Source organism: Rhinatrema bivittatum, chromosome 3, assembly GCF_901001135.1.
Source record: "Rhinatrema bivittatum chromosome 3, aRhiBiv1.1, whole genome shotgun sequence".
Lineage (NCBI taxonomy): Eukaryota > Metazoa > Chordata > Amphibia > Gymnophiona > Rhinatrematidae > Rhinatrema > Rhinatrema bivittatum.
In genome coordinates, this window is record NC_042617.1 from 290,589,321 (window position 1) to 290,612,097 (window position 22,777).

The window sequence follows — 22,777 nt, forward strand, 5'->3', positions numbered from 1 at the left end:
ACATGTTCCTCCAGGTCAGGGAGCTGGGTACGGGGCTGCAGCAGGGTTGCTACCTCATGCCAGGTTGACTGAACAGGCCGAACCTGTTGTGGTTTTGCCCTGTTGCAGGCATGCGTTTATAATTCTTATTTTCTTAGGGAGAACAGAACAATAATTCCGTGCCTGCAACAGGGCAAGACCAGGATTGGAGAGTCCTGTGTGTAGTATCCATTAACTGTTGATAAAAGACACAAAGACATATAATCTGTATTTCTGCGTTCACACACACACACACGTTTTCTGCCTGCCTGTCTCAGCACTATGCACCAGGATCAAGCTAGAAAGCTCCAGGCTGAACTAGAACACATGGAATGTCAAACACAGAATGAACTGCAGACAGATACTGATAAAACAGGAACTGGATTAAAAATAGAGCTAATAAAAAAAATTGCCATACAAAAAATGCTTTGCTTACAGACAGCAGCACGTAGCAGTCGCCTTCATAGAAGTTCCCATATGCTTTCTGAGGCACCTGCACCATGTCCATTTTCTAAAGGAGAGAAACAAAAAACAAAAAACATTACAAAGAAACTGTCGCGTCTTCACCCCTAGGATTGGATGGCCGGCCATGGGTTCAGGGCTACCAGGGCCTAGGACTGCACGGCTCAGGAGACGGACAGAGGGGTACAGAGCTTTTTACCTCTAGGACAGGATGGCTCAGGGGGTGGGCACAGGGACACAGAGCCCATCATGCCCAGGATTTTGATACTGAAGGTAAGCAATTGTTGCAGTGCAGGTGTGGATGCGCCCCCGGGGCAGCTGTGGCGCGATCGCAATGTGCCTGACTTTTCTTCCCTGCGTTTCCTGTCACCTCCTCCTCAATTTTTGCCGGGTTAGACGTGTAGCAAGTGCGATACAGGAAGCAAAGCCGCGGCCCTCGGACGTGGGAGGCACCCGCAGAAGCTTTGTCTTTACGTGGCCTGGCAGCCCTCTTCCCTCCGGGGCTTTCCTTCGGTTCTTGCACTTCCCCCCTTTTTAAGGTATATTTTCTGGAACTGTGTTGACACAGCTGCACCCGCTTTGATCCTTGCCCATTCTCGAGTGCTAATCCCCAGCCACTAGGAGGTTGGCACGCTCAGTTTCGTTTTCTGGGACTAAGGGAGGATGCTCTCACCGAGCAGGCGGGCACGTTTTTTGTTTTTTTTTTTGGCGCACAGGCGCCACGTGCGCGGGTTTGTTTGACTCCGCGGCCCCCCCCCCCCCTGCATCCTTTTCTGGAAAGGGAAACCTGCACGTGGGTCCTCCCCGAGGAGGCAGATGCCAGGGGCCGTGGACGTGCTCGGGGTCAGGAGAAAGCCCGAGGGGGGCGCAGATCCTAACGCCCGGCTCTGCCGTTGGCTCCGTGGGACCCTGGGCCCCCCACTCGGTGTCCTCATTCCTAATATCATCATCGCAGCTTTCCCCCCCAGGCCCTGCTGCCAGCAAGGCGCTGATAGGCCGCGGCATTAAGCTGGAAAGCACAAGCCGGGATGCTGTCGGAAAGGAGCCGTCAGCAGGGAAGCCCGGCAGGCCCCGCGGCGGCTGCTCCTCCGCCTCCCTCTGCCCCAGGATTGTTTATTCACTGTTGATGCCTGATGAACAGCAGGTGGCCGAGTACCCAGGGAAGGGGGGTGGGGAGCAGGGGACCTCGCTTACCCTCCTCCCCTCCCCCCCCCTAGCAAGGCCCTTCTCTATAGAAACCTTCATGAGATAAACAGCAACAAAGCTGTCTGCTTCCAGCTACGGTTGTCGGTCTTGCCAGCCATGGGAAGGACTTTTTCCAACGCGCCAGGGTGGGTTTAAGGGCGCGAACCCCTGTGCCCGGGTCGGTGCTTCCCACCCCCATTCCTTCAGACTCCCCCTAGCCAGGTCTGGCGGGAGGAGGAGGGGGGGGGGGTGTTGTTTTTTGGGGGGTTTTTTTTTTTAAGTAATGGAAAAAATGTGAAGATCAGCTTGGGTGCCTGTAAGCAAAGGCGCGCGCACGCAGTACCCTGACTCTTCAGCGCGGATGTGCTGGAAACCAGATCGGGGGGGGGGGGGTGTCTCTGAAACTATATTTTGGGAGCCGCCGACAGGTCGTTAGGGACAGTCCCACTTCGAAATGCTCATGGGAGATGTTGTGGCCAGAGGTCTTCTTGAGCTGGAACTTCCTGGCCTGTTCCTTCTGGCCTGGAGTCAGGAGGCAGAGGTAGCGTCCCTCTGGACGCCAGCCCCTGCCTCCCCCCCTGGATCTCTGGAGGAATTACCAATTGCCAAAATTGGCATTGTGTCTTGGGCACTCTCCCTCACACGGGGACCAGCAGGTAGGGTCCAAATGGTTTTAAACTTGAACGTCCTCAAATTCTCAGATTAATCGGAAAAGAAAGTGAATGTGCTGGATTTCTACTTATTCAACAAAATATCATTTTTATAAGGCAATTCATGCATGTTTATGCCAAAGAGATTTCTAATTACAGGGCTATGAACTGCATAAGCTAAACCCCCCCCCCAAAAAAAAAACCCCAACAACACAACACAGGCAGAGCTTCATAAGCCATTTCCTCTCTGCAGTAACTGAAGGGTGCAAAAAAAAAATAGATTTTAAGCAGCATCGGGAGCCATGCTGAGCTGAGAGTGGCACAAGAGAAGAGGCTGCCTGCAGCTCTCCTCTTTACACAATGCCTTATCATTACAGGGATTTATTTATTTTTTTTAATAACTCCGGTCCCGCTATCAACAAAATCTCTTCCAATACTGTAAAACAGTTTTAATGTCGCTCTCTCTCTCCCCAAGTAAATTGAGCTTTATGAGATTTCTGCCGTTTCCAGCCGTCTGCAGTAACTCTGCCACCTCACGGTCATCAGACAGTGTTATGAACTGACATCAGGCTCTTACCGGGCACATTATGACATCAACTAGCCCTTTCCTTTCTCTCCAGATCTGTGCTGCTGTAATTCAGGAGAAGCAACAAGCCTATCAGGAACCCATCTAACTAACTACAAACTAGGGTGGGGTTTTGATTTTTCTCTCTCTCTCTGTCTGGGGCCACTAACAGGCTCCCTTGTCAGGAGGGGTAGGCTGAGCCAGTCCTGGTTTTACCCCCAAAGCATCTGTAGGTATTGTCCAATCCTTCTTAGATTCGGTGAACTCCCCAGTCTAGAGATGCAAGGACCTTCTGCCTGCACCTGGAGACCTGGAGCTCATTGACAAACCTAGAAGCTGCCCTGCCTCCAGAAAAGAGGGGATGGGCGATGAGTTACTGAAAGAGTCTGGCTGGTGGGATAATATGGCGAAGGAAGGCAACATTTCAGAAGAGACCGTGAGCAAAATTCTACAGGGACTGAACCCAGCTGCACCGTAAGGAGCAGAGGGGCTCCGACTAAGGTGGCCGAGAAAGCCGACAGAAACCCTCTCACTACGCCCTCCAGCTAATTACTAAGGGGAAGAAAGGGAATAAGAGACTGGAAGTCAGCAAACATGACACAATTACAGAAAACCTGCCCTAATGTCCAGTGGAAACCACAGAGACAGCCCACTATGCCTCAGCAGCGAATTCAGCCAGGTCTGGAAACAATCAGCAGTGAGTGAGATAACAGCTCTTAGTGAGCAATTTGGACTAAATGAGAACAGTCAGCTTGGCCTCAGGGAAGGAAGATCATGCCAGACTAATGTAATCAATGAGCGTCTGCTAGGCTTCAGCAAAACTTTTGATACAGGGTCTCACGGGAGGCAGCCGATCACTAAAGAAAATGGAAATGTGAGAGTCCATTAGCCGGGTGGCTGACTGGGCTCCATTGGAGAAACCAAAGGGTCATTGTAAATGGCTTTGGATTTCTGGTCGAAGGATGCAATAAGCGGAGTAACCTCAGGGGGTCAACATTTGACCTGCACACCAATGACTTAAAGCAGGATACAAACAGGGTGTCAGCGCCTGCAGGTGATACAGACCTATTGATCATTCAGGCCGGTGTAATATCAGCGCACGTTAAACAGGCGCTCATGACTGAGCACCCACTCTCTTAAGTGCGCATCAATCCGCCTCTCCCGGGCGTCTGATTTAATATTTAAACGGGCTGCTGCGGTAAAAAGGAAGTGCTAGGAGAAGTTCCCTGTACGTACCCGGATCAGTCCAGACTCCTGGGTTTTGCCCCCCCTCTAGCAGATGGAGACAGAAGAAGGACTCTGGACTGATCCGTGGTACTACAGGAACGAAAATTAACCAAGGTAAGACCTAATTTTCTTTTGTGCATCCCTAGCACAATTTCTGCTTTTCTGTTAACTTATGGGGCTCCTCAAGACTTAATGCCTGCTCCAGGGCAGATGTTAATTTTTGAGAGTAAAGCTGTGCATGTCGGGCGCACATTTTGTTGTTTTTTTGTATGGAGGGTAATAGCTAATAGCCTCATGGACATGAATTTACATCTGATGAGCGCTATTGGCGTTTTGGACGCGCCAATCCCCTTAGGGGCGGATTTTCAAAGGCCCGCACGCGCCGGCGGCCTATTTTGCATAGGCCGCCGGCGCGCTTAAAGCCCCGGGACGCGCGTAAGTCCCGGGACTTTCGAAAAGGGACGGGAGGGGGCGTGTCCAGGGCGGGCCCGGGGGCATGGTGCCGGCCCGGGGGCGTGGTCGAGGCCTCCGGACCAGCCCCCAGGACCGGAGGACGGAGCGGGGCTGCCTGCTGACGCGCGCAAAGTTACGCCTGCTTCCAGCAGAGTGTCAGGGCCAGTTTTCGGTAGGGGGAGGGCGACTGCCCAGGACCCCAGCAACCCAAGGGGACCCCCTTGGCAAAGATGAATTGATGTGATTGAGAGGGCCGTAGCCGAGCCCACTCCTTAGTTTCTGCTTGGGCCCTTGTCGTAATGTTGGCCCTGCAGAATGTGCTCTTTCTCAGCTGCACCGAGCTGATTCTCATTTGCCATCTTTCAGGCCGATGCAATATAGTGCGCTCAGCTGAGCGCGCGGCTTTACACGCGCTCGGACGCTCTTTTTGGGCGCGCGTCCAAAAAATCCAGCGTACTTTTGTACGCGCTCGCGCAAGTATTTAAAATCTGCCCCTTATTGCATAAGGGGGTTTTTTGGACGCGCGCCCAAAAAGAGCGTCCGAGCGCGTGTAAAGTCGCGCGCTCAGCCGAGCGCACTATATTGCATCGGCCTGAAAGATGGCAAATGAGAATAAGAAAGAGCACATTCTGCAGGGCCAACATTACGACAAACAAGGGCCCAAGCAGAAACTAAGGCATGGGCTCGGCTAGGGCCCTCTCAATCACATCAATTCATCTTTGCCAAGGGGGTCCCCTTGGGTTGCTGGGGTCCTGGGCAGTCGCCCTCCCCCTACCGAAAACCGGCCCTGACACTCTGAATGATGAATTCTCAAAGCTGTTGAAGATGACGATGATGATGCTTGGAGGCTGCCCAGAAAGGCAGACAAGAAGGTCCTAGGATGTATCTGAGGGAAGCAAGAGATGATTGAATCCTCAGTAACAAGGCACTAGTCTGTCCACATCTGGAATACTGCTCGCTCTGGCAGTGAGCAAAGGAAGAGTACCAGAATGAGACTACAAATGCAGACGCGCAACAGTAAGACATGACTAGACAAACCGGACCCATTTAGCCTAGATTAGAAAACAGACGACTCAGAGAAGACTTGGTTCTAGTTGCTATTATGAGCAATAACATTCTCAGGGAGCATGTGGCCACTGACCCAACAGAAAATTCAAAACTGAGGGGCGGAGGGGGATCACACTAGGTAGGTTGGAGGCCAGCTCCAGTACAAACTTGAGAAGATATTTCTTCATCCAAAGGAGAGCTGGCATCTGAAAATGTGGTTACTATAAGACCCGTCTGTGGCTATAAAGGAGGACTGACCAGTTCCTACTAGCCACGCAGCCCACAATGTTGACAGTGCACCCAATGGGCTATAAAAGCTCCTTCCAGCTAAAACTGGCAACTGCATATGGAACATCCTCACGGTTACATGGCCTGAGTTGCAATGTTCCCCATTTGCATCCATCAGGAATTTGGACCCAGCTCCGGACCTCTGATTCATCTGAAGCAGGGCACGGTTCCAGGTGATGCTGCTCCTGACGTCAGCGCGTTCCAACCTGGACCCTGCCGCTGGGCCCGGGTCGTTTAAAAAGCCAGCTCTCGGGGTGGAACGCAGCAGTGCCTCTCTCCCTTTAAATCTCTCGCGATTCCAGCTCATTCACAACACCCTTTCTTTTTCTCCTTAGAAAGTGAATGTAAAAATTGAAATGCCAGTACGTGTGAAAGCCTTTGGTTCTCTCTCCTCTCACATTTCCAGCATTTTAGTGTCTTACTCCTGTGAAATTTCCTCAAGCTGGCCTCTGTGAAATGCCAGACCCTGTGGCCGCCTGTGCCTATCTCACCATCACAAGTTAGGTCTTAAAATTGTATGCCTTTAACTTATTTTCAGTAATAAATTCTGTTATTTTTAAGTGAAGGTGGGGTCACGGCCTTGGTGTTGTATAACATTGTTTCCTATAGGAAATTCGGTTTCGACGCAAGTCATTTTGACTTCATTGTGAGTTAAGTGTGAGGACTTCCTGTAATGCTATTTTGACTCCTGGAAGATCAGAAATGCAAGATATTTCCTGGCTTCAGAAAATGAATTATAGTCCCAATTACCGGGCACATGAAATGCTGAGAAGCGCTGACCCATCATAATGAAGGCCAGGCTCTTTGATTTATTTGGAGGGTTTGACAATTTGGGGATCATGCAGATGGAGAAGTGGACCCTGTTAGAAGCAGGGGGCGCAGATTACCTTTTTTTTTTTTTTTTAAATTTCTAGCCAGTCAGGGAGGGCTTCACCTATTCTTCCCTCCATGAACCTGGTCCCCCTATTTCTCCATAAACAACGGCTCAAAACACGGTCATGCCACTCACAGGCTTAACCAAAACCCCTGACTTTGTTTTCTGGATCTTCCAGCCAGCAACTCTGTACATTCTAAAACATTCAGTGCAGAATAAATCACACTGTCAGAATAACAGCATGCACTATACTAACACTATTGGGCTCCCTACGGTCAGAGCACCATCCTCCCAGTCCACATTGAACCAGACATTAGAAGTTTCCATACCCCTGCCTTCCACTACTCCATTAACTTTCTCCAAACAATATTTAGCAGGCTTACATCAGTACCCAGAAGTTCCCCGTCCTTCAGGTACCCCTTTTTTTCCCATGCACAAGCTTGTCCATCACCAGGGACAGGTGAAGCACACTCTTCAGACTCCTCTTCCTTTTAAACACCAGACTCCCATTGTGGAACGTAGAGTTTACATGCCTTACTAATGGGGGCCTCCGTGAAACTCCAGCCCCTATGACCGCCTCTGCCTGTCATACTGGAGGGGCCTCTGGGCCTCCTCAGCCACTCCAGGCTCCCTATAACCTGGAGGTCCCCCTCTCTCCTCCAACTTAGAAAGGGCAACTCCCACCAACATGACCTTTCATTTATACCTTCCTAGGATACTTTCTCACCAATCCTGCTTTCCCATTCTCTTAAGGGGACAACCTTAACATCAGAGGCATTAAAATATCCCAGAGACCCCCCTCCCATTGAGCCACATCACACCAAATGCCATCCAATGGTTACTCAACAGTACTGAAGGTTCAAACATTTATACATTTTAAATAAAGCTTTGATGCAAAAAAAAAAAATTCAATACATTAAGGCAACTCAAATAAATAATACATACAACAGGGTTTGCCTATACATAAGATAAATATTTTAGGGAAAAAAAAAGCTGGTTCATCCAATCAGTGGTGTTTCAAGAAGTAGTTTATTAAAAAAGTAATCATTACTAAGCCATTAACAATACTAAAAAAGAAAATGTATTATTTATTCAAAAATTTGTTTATTCAAAAACAATTATAAGCTATAGCTCTGTTGGGGCTTGTTTTGACATATACCTTTACAATATCTTAGCTAACGTTTTCTGACTTCTACTAATATTGAAGCAAGTTTTGGGTTTTAGAAATCCTACATCTTGTTTTTGAATAAATGATACATTTTATTTTTGTGTGTGTTTTAATGGCTTAATAATGATTACTTTTTATACACTACTTCTTGAAACATCGCTGACTCTAGTATTTGTATGAATCAGCTGTTTTTTTCACTCATTTTTTTCTAAAAAAAAAACCTTGGTGTTTATGAATAGGTAAGCCCTGCTGTTGTATGTACATAACGTTTTGTACAATGAAACCTCCAGGGGCTCTCCCACCCAAAATATCTTCTACTTGCTAAACTAGAACAGGACACAAAATTGGGGTTCCCCCACATATTTCACAGCAAACGTCTGGATGGCAGAAGATTGCTAAGTCCTTGCAAAATTAAGAAAACTAAGGTTTTGTTCTTACCTCAATCCTCCATATGATGACTCCAGGCGTATTGTTGACAGCCTTGAACGCACTACTTAGGGACATGACTGCTCCTGCTACACTCGGCCAGCCTCAGCAGAGAATCCCAAGAAGACACTAGAGAGAACAGGAAAGGAGAAGCTCAGGAGACCTTCCAGCTTTTGTGGAACCTCGGGAACCTTTCAAAGAGTTCTAGACCAGGAATGTCAAAATTCCAGCCAGGAGAACCACTGATGGGTCCGGTTTTCAGGATATCATCACTGAGTATTAATGACTTTTATTTGGAGATGGCAGGTTTCTAGACTCTGGTTAGTTTAACAAATTCTGGATATCCAGAAAAGCGGTTCCTTTTGTGGCCCTCAAAGACTAGAATTCGACATCATTGTTCTCTCTAGATCCATTGGTTCTCAAGCCGGTCATCAGGACCCGCCCAGCCAGCCAGGTTTTCAGGATATCCATGATGAATAGGTACAAAATAGATTTTCATGCAATGACAGAGTGGGTCCTAAGGACAGGGGTAGGCTCCGATGGAGCGCACTGTTAGCCGGCATTTGGACGCGCATTTTTGACACACTAGCTTTACCTCTTATTCAGTAAGGGGTAATAGCACGTCCAAAACGCGCGTCCAACCCCCCCAAACCTAATAGCGCCCGCAACATGCAAATGCATGTTGATGGCCCTATTAGGTATTCCCGTGCGATTCAGTAAGTAAAATGTGCAGCCAAGCTGCACATTTTACTTTAAGAAATTAGCGCCTACCCAAAAGGTAGGCGCTAATTTCTCCGGGCACCGGGAAAGTGCACAGAAAAGCAGTAAAAACTGCTTTTCTGTGCACCCTCCGACTTAATATCATGGCGATATTAAGTCAGGGGTCCCGAAAGTTACAAAAAGTTAAAAAAAAAATGTTGAAATTGGCCCGCGGCTCGCGGGTTGAAAACCGGACCTCAATTTTGCTGGCATCTGGTTTCTGAGCCTGTGGCTGTCAGCGGGTTTGAGAACCGACGCTGGCAAAATTGAATGTCGGCTGTCAAACCCGCTGACAGCCGCCGCTCCTGTCCGAAAACAGGCGCTAGGGACGCGCTAGTGTCTCTAGGACCTCTTTTTGCCGCGGGCCCTAATTTAAATAAATTAATTTAGTGAATAACTGTTTTCTGGCCAGCCTGCCAGTTGTGCTGTACATTCAAAGTTTTTCAGGAAACCATTGGGGCCTTCTCCTAGAGTCATCTTAAGTAGTGTCAATGTCATGTGAGGTGGACTAGTTATGGAGGTTTACACAGCTTGTGCTATCTGAGTTAACACCATATGCTGCTGCACTACCTGCTCTTGCAATGCTGCTGATCAATTTGCATTTGTAAGGTCTTCTGTAATTGCTGCTGCCCTGTGGCAAAGACTTGGATCACTTGTTCCATCTTCCCTGCTTATTGAGCTGCCTTCAAACTAGGTATCTCTCTGAAGAAAGGAGAGGGGAAGAAAACAAAAAATCCTGCTGGCTTGTCTAGCCCTTATTCACTGCTTGACCCCAGACTAGACAGGTGGGCTAGCTTGCTTGCTGGGTGGAACTGGGAGGTCCCAGGAAAAGAGGGGTTTTTTCTTTCTGCTGCTGCAGCTGTGGGCTGTAGCCTGTGCTTCCCACTTAAGAAGAGATCCCACTTCTGCCACCATGGTAACATGGCTGTGACTTGAGAAAACAGCCAAGGGAAATAAAGAGGCAGATCTGGCTGTTCTTTAAGTGCAGTTTATTTTCAGTGAGAAAACCAAAATTAAGCAAACAGTGCAGCTCACCATAATTTAAGGGTAAGTCTCAACTGATCCCCAGGGCCTCTCTTAACCCTTCCAGGCCCTGAGTTCTTAAACTCTGGTGAGGGGCTCCTTCCTTCACCCAGGATTCCCTGTAGGTCTGGATTTTAAGAAGGACCAGGTAAGACAGCTGTGCCTGGTCTTTTAAGCTAGTCTGAGGGAGTTTTCTATATATTCCTTCATCCCCCCCCCCCCCCCCCCCCCCCCCAACATACCTTATAAAAAGTGCTGTGCTGGGTCAGACCAAAGGTCCATCAAGCCCAGCATCCTTTTTTGACAGTGGCCACTTTGGGTCACAAGTACCCAGCAAGATCCCAAAGAATAGATCCAGTCATTCTTTCCAAATCTACATTGCTAATACAAACCCTGCTACGCTTTCACTGCACTCTTTGGCAATACATTCCATAGTTTGATTAGTTCAGTCTCCACAATAATGGTCTTGGGTAGGAGGCCATTTACCAGGGCTCCCAAGGGAGCCCTGGTAAATGGCCTCCTACCCAAGCCGGGGAGTAGAAGACCCAATCCGGGGATCAAAGCAGGGATCTGCTGCATAGCCGTGCACTGAGCTACCGGGCTGGCCTCTCATTCATTTTTATGGGTTCTATCCAACATTCTATCCCTTTCCTGGAGTACTAGAACATTCTTGGTTCACTAACCTCCCATCCCAATGCAGTCTGGCACTTGCACAACTTCATTTCCATGAGTGGTTATGGCCTAGTCCTAGCTTTATAACTCACATCCCAACAGACTCTGGTACCCATGGTCCTCCATTTCTATGGGGAAGGAGAACTACAGACCAAAATACATCAGGATGAGAGTTGCTGTCTGGCACTTTGGGCAAATGAGCAATAATTTCCCAGTTATGGAGAAACTCGATGACACCCAGATTCCAGGTCATAAAAAAAACAAATCAGATAGTTCAGTCCATCCTGTTTTTTACCAATTTCCACTTTAATCCACTTCCTTTTTTAGAGGCTGGGGGGATTGTGGTGCAGAGAAGGAATTCCCAGAATGCTCTGACACACTTGCAGGGTTGCTCTCTCTTTATTGTTCTTTATTTTTCCAGGGAATTTCTCAGGGTTTATTATGACAAGATCAAAAACAAGAGAAAATCAGTTGAAAAAAAATGACTACATTTTCTGGGTAAATTTCGGAGTTTATTTTGGGGGACAGAAGCCAGGACCATAAAACAATATTGAGCAGATTCTCCTGCTCACCTACTCTGCAGCATCCCCATCTCAACCCCCATCCCCTACCTAGCATGCCCCTCTCTCTCCCCAGCCTGAACCCTACCAAGAAATCTCCTTCTCCCCCAGCTCCTCCACACTACAACAGCATTCATCTTTACTAGTGGTGGCTTCAGGCTTTTCCTCTCTTCCTTTGGCATCATGCTTACTGAGGCTCCCGTGCTCTGCATGTTGCGGGTGTGAACCCTTAGGCCAAGGTGGAGTTGGCACAAACTGCAGTGAGGAGCCCTGCAGGTCCCCACTGTCAGCTGGTGGAGCTGGCTGTGACAGAGCTGGCTGTGACAGAGGCCCAACTGGAGATTCTCCTATACCAGCCCTCGTTCCCCTTAGGTTGAGCCTTTGGGTGCTGGGGCTGGCAGAACTTAGGCGCGGGCCACGGTTGCTGAGATGGAGATCCATGGAAGCAGATGAGTCAAAGGCCAAGGTCCAGGGCAGGCTGAGTACAAGCGTGGTCAGAGGCGAGCAGGGGTCAGGGCAGGCAGCATTCAGGCACGGTCACGAGTCAGGCAGTGGTCAGTGGCAGGCGGAGTTCAATTGTAGTCAAGTGTCAAGCCGAAGTCAGAACCAGAGAGCCGTCTGAGGGAAGACAGATGGACAGGCGGGCATGCAGGCAAGGAACAGCCAGGCGGGCAGGAGAAGACACTGAAGACTGATCACAGGACAAAGACGAAGAACTGAAGGCTGACCTCAGGATGAAAATGAAGAACTCAGGAACGAAGACCAGGAACAAAGAAACAAAAACCAGGAATACGCTGGGGCAATTCGCTCTACCAGGGTAGTCAATCTATTGCCGAGGCAAGAAGCAAGTGCTGAGGTGGACTTTTTATAGGCCCAAGGTAGTGATGTCATCAATGGGCACCACTGATCATTTCCTGCCACGAGCCCCTTAAGAAGCGGGTGCATGCGCAGCTTAGGAGGGCTTGAGGAGGCTGCAGCGTTTGAGGCAGGCAGAATGTGGCGGCCTGACACACATCTAGAGCGGGGCCTGTTTCGGCGTAAGCAGGAGCAGCAGAGGCCGGAAGAATGTGGCAACTTGCCATGCAACGCATCTGAGGGAGATGCGCTGGGCTCAGGGATGAAGGTAAGGGCGACAGCCTATGGGCCTGCCCCACGGACCACCGAACGCAATAGTACCCCCCTCTTAAACCCCCTCCCTAAGGGTTTAGGTTTCTTGGGGTGCAAGGCGTGAAATTCTTTTAGCAGGCTGGTGCCCAGAATATTGGAAGCAGGTTCCCATGTATTTTCCTTGGGGACAAACCCCTTCCAGGAGATGAAGTATTCTCACCTCTTGCCTCTTTGTCAGGAATCCAGAATTTCTTTTATCTCATAAATCATGCTGTCCCCTCACTGCTCACTTCTTGCGTTTAGGTGGTGCTCTGGACAGCCAGGAGAGTACTATGGAAAACGTTGTGTATACTCAAGGTATGTGATAGTCTCAACTGGTAAGTCATGGGTCCTATTTGGCAAAGGATGGGAAAAGGTCCGATGTACCATGAGGCACGGCACATGGATGGCATTATGAGACATATGTGGCGCCCGATTTAAAGTGAAGTGCGGGCCTCCTGTGTGCATCGGTGGTCCTTTTGGCCTTTTCAGCTACCTTTTGGAACATGTCATTGGTATGGGTCCAGAGTTTTTTGGAGCTCCTGGACAGATAGCTGAGCCATTGGTTACGGCACTGTCATGGGGAGAGGCAAAGGATGCAAGGGTTGTTCTCCAAAGACTACTTGGAATGGCAATGATCCAGTGGCATTACAGACATGCGAGTTGTGAGAGGATTCTGCCCAAGACAAAAGGGAAGCCCAATTATCCTGGCATTCATTGGTGCAGGCCCGGAGGAAGGTCTTGATGGTTCGGTTTGTATGCTCAGACTAGCCATTTCCCTGTGGATGGTATGCAGTTGTAAAGTCCAAGTTGATATCAAACATTTTACACAGTGAACACCAGTATTTCGCCATGAATTGTACTCCCCGGTCAGATACAATGTGCTTGGGTAGTCTGTGTAAATGGAAGACATGGAGGGTGAAAAAGCATGCTAGCTCCAGGGCAGAAGGGAGATCCGGAAGTGGGACAAAAGGAGCCATCTTAGAGAAGCGGTCAATGACCATCCAAATAGCAGTGGTGTCATCTGAGAGGTTCGACAAATGGACAAGTGGGTCCAGGGTTCCCTGGGGGCTGGCAACAGTTGTAACACAGTCATGGAGACATCTAGGAGGATCCTGGCTGGATTGATTATGTGCCTGGGAGGTTCTGAGATGTCCTTAGTCTGAAAGGAGCATGAGAGGGCGTCTGCCCAGATAATTTTTGAGAACCGGACGATACCTCAGCTCAAAATCAAAGCACGTAAAAAAACAAGGACCAGGGAGCCTGTCATGCATTCAGTCATTGGGCATGAAGGAGGTGTTCCAGATTCTTATGATCCATGTAGATAGCAATACGGTGTTGAGCACCCTCTAAGCAATGTTGCCACTGCTAGCTTGATTGCAAGGAGCTCTCTGTCCCCAATGCTGTAGTTGCACTCAACCAATGAGAATATTTTTCAGAAGAATGAACAAGGATGGAGAACCCCCTTAGGTGAACCCCCTTAGGTGAATACTGGCTTAATACAGCCCCTACACCCACGGTGGAGACGTTCACTTCCAAGATGAATGGGCATGCAGGATCTGGAAAGCATCCTTTAGTTCCTGAAAGGTTGCTATGGCTTTGGGAGGCCAAACCTTTACATTAGCTCCCTTATGGGGGAGGGCCATGAGAGGGGCTACAATCTTTGAGGAATTCACAATGATGTGGCAGTAATAGTTGGCGAAGCCCAGGAACATTTGTACAGTTCACAGTCCTACTAGCTGGGGCCAGTCATGGATGCTCTTAACCTTCTCTGGATCCAAGAGGGAAGTCTTTTCTGGATATAATATACCCCAGGAAGGGGACCCTCTCCTTTTCAAATAGGCACTTCTCAAGTTTCATGTATAGATTGTTTTCTTGCAGCTGCTGTACATCATGGCGGTGGGAGTTGAAATCCTTGTTGATAATGAGGATGTCATCAAGATATATGGCAACACAAACATAGAGAAGATCCCAGAAAATCTCGTTCATCATTTTTTGGAAGACAGCCAGAGCGTTACATAGCCTGAAGGTCATTACCAAATTTTAGTAATGGCCACCCCGAGTGTTGAACGCAGTCTTCCATTCATCACCAGGTTTAATTTGAATCAAGTTATAAGCTCCTCGGAGATCTAATTTCTTAAAAATCCTAGTCCCTTGGAGACAGTTGAAGAGTTCCGAGATTAATGGTAAAAGATACCAATCCTTCTTGGTGATGCTGTTTACTCCATGGTAGTCAATACAAGGCCTGAGGGAGCCATCTTTATTGGTCAAAAAGAAGAAGCCGTCCCCCACTGGGGATGTTCATCATCGAATGAAGCAAGAAACCTGTGAGGGAGTCAGTTGGACCATTAGATGACTGAGGGGTTAAAGGGCTCTTAGGGAAGATAAGGCCATTGCAGAAAGACTAAATGAATTCTTTGCTTCTGTGTTTACAATGAGGATGTTGGGGAGATACCAGTTCCGGAGATGGTTTTCAGTGGTGATGAGTCAGACGAACTGAACGAAATCACTGTGAACCTGGAAGATGTAGTAGGCCAGATTGACAAACTAAAGAGTAGCAAATCACCTGGACCAGATGATATGCATCCTAGGGTACTGAAGGAACTCAAAAATGAAATTTCTGATCTATTAGTTAAAATTTGTAACCTATCATTAAAATCATCCATTGTACCTGAAGACTGGAGGGTGGCCAATGTAACCCCAATATTTAAAAAAGGCTCCAGGGGGCGATCCGGGAAACTATAGACCAGTGAGCCTGACTTCAGTGCTGAGAAAAATAGTGGAAAATAGTGGAAAATTGTAGAGCATATGGAAAGACATGGTTTAATGAAACACAGTCAACATGGATTTACTTAAGAGAAGTCTTGCCTAACAAATCTGCTTCATTTTTATTAAGGGGTTAATAAACATGTGGATAAAGATGAACTGGTAGATGTAGTGTATTTGGATTTTGAGAAGGTGTTTGACATAGTCCCTCATGAGAGGCTTCTAAGAAAATTAAAAAGTCATGGGATGGGAGGCAATTTCCTTGCGTGGATTACAAACTGGTTAAAAGACAGGAAACAGAGTAGGATTAAATGGTCGATTTTCTCAGTGGAAAAGGGTAAACAGTGGAGTGCCGCAGGGATCCGTATTTGGACTGCTGCTTTTAAATATATTTATAAATGATCTGGAAAGGAATACGACGAATGAGGTTATCAAATTTGCGGATGATACAAAATTATTCAGAGTAGTTAAATCACAAGCGGATTGTGATACATTACAGGAGGTCCTTACAAGACTGGAAGATTGGGCATCCAAATGGCAGATTAAATTTAATGTGGACAAGTGCAAGGTGTTGCATATAGGGAAAAATAACCCTTGATGTAGTTACACAATGTTAGGTTCCATATTAGGAGCTACCACCCAGGAAAAAGATCTAGGTATCATAGTGGATAATACTTTGAAATCATCAGCTCAGTGTGCTGCGGCAGTCAAAAAAGCAAACAGAATGTTAGGAATTAATAGGAAGGGAATGGTTAATAAAATGGAAAATGTCATAATGCCTCTATAATCGCTCCATGGTGAGACCGCACTTTAAATACTGTGTACAATTCTGGTCGCCGCATCTCAGAAAAGATATAGTTGCAATGGAGAAGGTACAGAGAAGGGAAACCAAAATGATAAAGGGGATGGAACGGCTCCCCTGTGAGGAAAGGCTGAAGAGGTTAGGGCTGTTCAGCTTGGAGAAGAGACAGCTGAGGGGGGATATGATAGAGGTGTTTAAGATCATGAGAGGTCTTGAACGAGCAGATGTGAAGTGGTTATTTACACTTTTGGATAATAGGAGGACTGGGGGCATTCCATGAAGTTAGCAAGTAGCACATTTAAGACTAATCGGAGAAAATTCTTTTTCACTCAATGCACAATTAAGCTCTGGAATTTGTTGCCAGAGGATGTGGTTAGTGCAATTAGTGAAGCTGAGTTCAAAAAAGGTTTGGATAAGTTCTTGGAGGAGAAGACCATTAACTGCTATTAATCAAGTTTACTTACGGAATACCCACTACTAGTAATTGCATCAGTAGCATGGGATCTTCTTGATGTTTGGTTACTTGCCAGGTTCTTGTGGCCTGGTTTGGCCTCTGTTGGAAACAGGATGCTGGGCTTGATGGACCCTTGGTCTGACCCAGCATGGCAATTTCTTATGTTCTTCTGGATGTACTCCTACATAGCCTTGATCTCAGGGAGAAACATGGAGTATCCCCTACCCTGTGGTGGCTTGGTATCAGGCAGCAGCTCAAGTCTGTAGTCATACTCCCGGTGGGGTGGCAGTGCCTCAGATCTCTTTTTTTGAAACACCTCTTTGAAGTCACTTTATTGCTGAGGGATGCCCGGAAGTGTAGCAGCCAGGGATAAGTGGAGCAGGGGTTCCACCCCTTCCAAACACGAATCATGGCATTGTGGACCCCAGCAAATGAGTTGCAATGTGGCTCAGTCAAATTGTGGGGAATGCAACTGGAGCCAGGAAAGCCCCAGGACAATTGGATGGATGGCCCAGCCTATGATGTGGAAAACGATACGTTCCTTGCGGAGAAAACAGATACACAGGTTAAAGATGCAGTGGCAAGGGTGATCCAACCTGGCAATGGATCCCCGCAAGAGGAGATGATTAAGGGGGTCTTCCTAGGAACGGTGGGAAGTTGTAGATTATCTACCAGAGCTTTCATCAGGAAGTTCCCCTCAGCACCGGAGTCCACCAAAGTAGGATGGCAAAGTCCTGGTTATCCATAGTGATTGTCACTAGAAGAGCTAATTGAAGAGCAGGTATTGTGAAGCCTAGGATCACCTCCCCACCTGATCCTAGGCTCTGAAGTTTCTTGGCTTAACTGGGCATTGAGCAAGCCGGTGCCCTGTGCTGGCAAAATAAAGACACAGGCCAAACTGGCGGTGACGGAGTCTCTCCTTGGGTGTAAGGTGATCTTGTCCAAGCTTCATGGGTTCATCCAAGTGCCTGGAGGGAGATGGGACTGGCGCTGGCGGTGTAAGTGAGTGCTGGAAACAGAGAGCCAGTATGATGGTCCTCTGATGAGGGCAGAGCTCTCTGACCTATTGTTGGAAGCAGCAGTCGATCCTTCCAGCCAGGTCAATGAGCCCCTCCAGGGACTCCAGAAGCTCCTGGGTGGCCAGTTCATCCCTCACCTTGGAGAACAAGCCCTCCAAGAAGATGCCGTGGAGGCAATCCTCTCTCCAATTGAGCTTGGTCCAAAATTCTATGGCGGAGACCATTAGGGACCGGGTGCCCTAGCACAAATGGAGAAGATTGGAACCCACGTTGGCCAGCTGGCCTGGTTTATCAAATATGATCTTGAATACACTCGCAAACTGCTGTAGGTTCTGGCGGAGTGCATCCACTCTTTCCCATAACAGAGAAGCCCAGGCCAAAGCCTTACCATCAAAGAGGGAGAGAATAAAGGTTGTCTTCAGGGTATCCTCTAGGAAAAGTGCCTCTTGGAGCGAGAAATTAATATAGCATTGATTAAGAAACACCCAGCATTGTTTCAGGACCCCAGCATACCGGGGTGCTGCTAAGAGTTCAAGGAACCGCTGTTGTTCTTGGAGTTTGTGATCAAGGCCCGGAATGGCCTAGAGGGCTGTGGCATCCACCAAGTCCGTGGGCTCGGCAATCTGTTGCAGGCCTGGACCCTTGGGATGAGGTAGAATTGGTGCAACTTGCAGGGAGGAGCCGTGCAGGTCTCCACCGTTGGCTGGTGGAGCTGGCTGTGACAGAGGCCCAACTGGAGCTTCACCAATACCAGCCCTCTTTTCCTTTAGGTTGAGCCCTTGGGTGCTGGGGCAGGCAGGCCTCAGGCGTGGGCCTTTGTTGCTGAGATGGAGATCCATGGAGGCAGTTGAGTCATGGGTCAGGGGCAGCCTGAGTACAGGTGTGGTCAGAGGTGAGCAGTGGTCAAGGCAGGTGGTGTTTAGGCAAGGTCTTGAATCAGGCACAGGTCAGAGGCAGGTAGAGTTCAATCGTGGATGAGAATCAGGCAGAGTTCAATCGTGGATGAGACTCAGGCAGTGGTCAGTAGCAGGCAGAGTTCAATCATAGTCAAGTGTCAAGCCGAATAGGCGGACAGGGAGGCAAGGAACAGCACAGGCAAGCAGGAAAAGACACTGAAGAACTGAAGACTGACCACAGGATGAATACGAAGAACTCAGGGAGGAAGACCAGGTACTGCCAAGACAAGGAAAAGGAACGCAGGGACGAAGACCAGGAGCACAGGAACTAAAACCAGGAATACGCTGAGGCAATTCTCTCTACCAGGGGTAGTCAACCTATTGCCGAGGCAAGGAGCAAATGTTAAAGTGGGCTTTTCATAGGCCCAAGGTAATGATGTCATCACCAGGCGCCACTGGTCATTTCCCGCCGCTGGCCCCTTAGGAAGCACAGGGTCGGGCACACGTGCACCTTAGGAGAGCTCGAGGAGGCTGCGGCATTGGAAGCAGGCAGAAGGCAGCAGCCTGATGTGCATCCACAATGGGGCCCTGCAGCAGCCGCAGCAGGAACAGCAGAGGCCGGGCAAATCTCCAGGTTTCTTCCCCGGTGTTTGAGAGAGATGCGTTGGGCTCGTGGCTGCAGGTAAGGGTGGATTGTCCATGGGCCTGCCCTGCGGACTGCCGAACGCAACACTGCAGCACTGCATTTCTGCTTTTGTACAGAGCCAAGGACCCTGCTGGGAAGTGCCTCTGGTGAGACGGGGCCTGCTTCAAATGCATTTGTGGCATCAGACAGCAGGCACTTTGGCTGCTTGGGGGGGGGGGGGGGTAGGAAACCGGACTTGAAGCACAGCATGGGTGGCACTGGAGGGTGAGTGCTTTCACTGGTGGGGATGGGACGCCTGCACTTTCGCCCACTCTGGCTTCCAGCTGTGGCTGAAGGTGTTGAAGCACATCAGCTCTGGAGCAGCTTTTTAACCAGCCTTAAAATTAGGGTGAATATCTGTTTAAACTGAAAACGAAGGACTCTAATCATGGAATAAAACACAGGCTGATCCAGTCCTACTTTTGCCCCGGTACTTGCAGGGCTTCATAGTTTTGATTTTTCCCATTGATTTACCTAAGAAAATCAGAACTACAAATCCATGCATGCAATGGGAGAAAATCGGGCCTGAATCAGACTGCTTGTTTGGCCTGTGGTGAGGCAGCAACTCTGAGGAGCAAGAACCGAAAAACCCAGGACTGGCTCACCAGGTCTTGGTATGTTCTGATGTACAGGAGAGGGGAAGGAGGGAGAGGAAAACGCATTTTGTGCCTGATTTACTTAAGACTTTTTTCCCCATTCAGTGCCTATGAGAAAAAAAAAAAAAGCTTAGGAAATTCAGCTTCTTTAACTGGTAAAATAAATCAATAAAGGTCTCTCAGCAGCCTCGCTTTTCCCCATTCCCCCATCGTTGTCCAAAAAGAGTTGACTGCTGTCGGGCTGATGACGTCATCATTTGGTCAACCGGGACAGAAAAATCATTACATCATCAGCCTTCCACTTCCCCCTCTCTATACAGAAAGCAGAAGCATACGTGACAGTGGCTTTGCACCCTTCTGAAACCGCTTTTAAATCTTATGCCTGACTATCTGCTTTTAGTCTTGGTAAACCAACTTTCTTTTCTTTTCTTTTTAACCGTTGTCTTGTTTTATGAACTACCCCAAGTCTCTTGTCCTGAATGTTTTGTCTCATTAGTTTGTAAGCTCTATTGAGCAGGGACTGTCTTTCTTGGTATGATTGTACAGTGCTGCGTATGTGGTGTGGCACTATAGAAATGTTAAGTACTAGTAGTAGTAGTAGTAGTAGTCATTAAACTTTCCCCTGGTGACGGCCTTCTGGGGATTTTTTGCCTACTTGAATCCCACTCCCCACCCTTTTTCCCTTCCCTTTTCGGGATGGGCCTTGCCCTTTATATCCCGGGTGAGCAGGCTGAGCGCAAGCTCTCGAGGAGAGGCCATCTTGAAGCAAGGAAGGTTCTTTTGTGGAGCTGGGGTTCCTGGGAGGCCTCACGGCTCGCCAAGTGAAGAGACTTGGATATTTTGTGGATAGTCTGGGAGCTTTTTTTTTTGTGGTTTTGACCTGTTTTCCCTGACAGTAGGGCCAGTACCCCCTTGCTGGAAGGGCTGGATTTCCCAGTTACCTCGCACCTGCCACCGGTTAGCAGTGGGGACAGAGACTGCTGGCTTGGGAGAAGTTTTGTACTTCGCTTTGGAAGTCAGGAGGGTTTTTCCATTTTTATCTCCTGCTTGCCATTTTGAGAGAGGATAACTTTTCCCATCCTGCAAGGGGGAAGGCATACTGGACATTGATTCACATCAGAGGAGAAGAGTCAAGAGGAGGAGCACTATGGGCAAAGAAACTGCAGCCCTTAAGAGCTGTGATTCTTGGTTTTATCTTAATGATCTTTTTTTTTTTCTATTTTGACATGGATTCTGTTTTTTAAGCTGACGTAAAACTTTTTGGGTTTTTTTTGTTGAATGCCATCACTGGACTGCTGGATCTGTTTCTCCCAGTGGTTCAACTCAATGAGACCTCTTTCCTATGTGAGTGCCGTCTGGACAGAGACTGGAAGGCTGTTTGAGAGCGATTGACTGAATTTTGAATTCCCCACTGCACTAAGAGCCCCAGAGGTTTATACCTCCTCCCCACCGGCAGAGCCCCAGTGCCTAACGGTGCCTGAGAGAAGAGTGAAAAGTCCATGGTACTGAGATTGGCTCTGGGAACGGTGGGGCCCCTGAATTCAGTCTTCAGACCAAGCGGGGGGGGGGGGGGTGGTATATAGAGAGCATGCTGGCAGGTAAAGACCACACACCTTATCTAGTCTTCCCACCCACATCTTCTGCTCCGTTCCATAGACCCTTTCCCTTCCTCAGAGATCCCCAGCTTTCTTGCATTCAGATACTGTCCTTATCTCTACCACCTCCACCATGCGTCCACCACCCAGTCTGTAAAGAAATACTTTCTGAAATTACTCCCGAGCCCTACCTCCTTTCTTCCTCATCCCATGACCATACCTGAGTTGTGGTCATCATGAGGCTGCTACTGATTCGCGGGTGGAAGGGGGAAGCAGGGACAAAAAGGAAGGAATAATTCCTATCAACTTTCTCTGTTCCATCCCCGCCCTGCTAATCCACACTCTCTCTCGCGCTCTCTCTCCACCACTCCTACTGGTTTCCCTCCTTCCAGGGATAATCTCAGCATTCTTTCCCCCTCTTTGCTCCCAGCAGCCTATAAGTCTCCGCTGTCCGACTCGTGCGCCCTCGCTCTGCCCTCAGCTCGGTGCCTCAGCTGCAGACTGAGTTGAGTCCGTTGCACTCCCCCCCTCTCCATTCTCCCCACACGCTCCAGGCTCGCCCTTCCTTTCCTGTGATCTGCAGGCTTACTGAAGCTTGAGCAGCTGGAGGCCCGGAGCCTTATAGTTTAGTGTAGTTTCTCCAGAGACCCAAGAATTGATGCAAATTACCTGGGTTTCTGGGTGAAATCCAGAGAGCTCCCAGATATGCCTATGACCCCCCCCTTATTCTAGAACCTCTTTTCTGCTAAAGTGGCCCCGACTCCTGTGCCATTATTTCTTGGACATATTTAAAGTTTTTACCTCCATTTCCTCCAGAATATACATATTTAGATCTTTAAGTTTGCTTCCATATGCTTTATGATGAAGATCGTTGACCATTTCAGTGGCTGCCCTCTGGGCCCATTCTATATCCTTTTGAAGGTGCAGTCTCCAGAACTGTACCCAGTACTCCAAATTAGGTCTCAGCAGAGACTTAGGAAATAGCATCTCCTTTTTTTCTGCAGCTTATTCCTCTCCCTATGCAGCCAAGCGTTCTTCTGGCTTTTGCCATTGCCTTGTCTATTTGTTTGGTCACCCTGAGATTACCAGATATGATCACCCCCCTGATCCTGCTCTAGTTTGTGCACAGAACTTCACTCTCTGTGCTGTACTGCTGCCTTGGGATTTTGCATCCTAAATGCATGACACCACCTTTTTCAGCATTAACTCTTAGCTGTCGAGACTCTAGACCATTCCTCAAGCTTCACTAGATCCCTCCTCATGTTTACCTTGTTGCAGACTTTGCTAAAAGGCAAACCTTTTTCAAATTCCCGATTCTGCTAATGAAAATATTGATCAGAACTGGCCCAATCTCTGCAGCACACTGTTGGGATCCCCATCTCCTCGGAATGAACTCATCACTCAACCAGTTTTTTTTACCCAGTCAGTCACTTTAGGGCAC

At 48.4% G+C, this 22,777-nt stretch overlaps 1 protein-coding gene across 3 annotated transcripts in view; it reads right to left on the bottom strand.

The window, feature by feature from the left end:
• AVIL (advillin) overlaps positions 1–22,777 on the bottom strand; it is an 80,296-nt gene that overhangs the window by 42,822 nt on the left and 14,697 nt on the right. For all 3 annotated transcript variants that reach the window (XM_029594935.1, XM_029594937.1, XM_029594936.1), the window contains 2 exons: positions 8,376–8,492; positions 455–529 (listed from right to left, as the gene is read on the bottom strand). In XM_029594935.1, coding sequence (XP_029450795.1) covers positions 455–529; positions 8,376–8,441 — 141 coding nt within the window. In that variant the 5' untranslated portion in view covers positions 8,442–8,492. The remainder of the gene's footprint in view (positions 1–454; positions 530–8,375; positions 8,493–22,777) is intronic.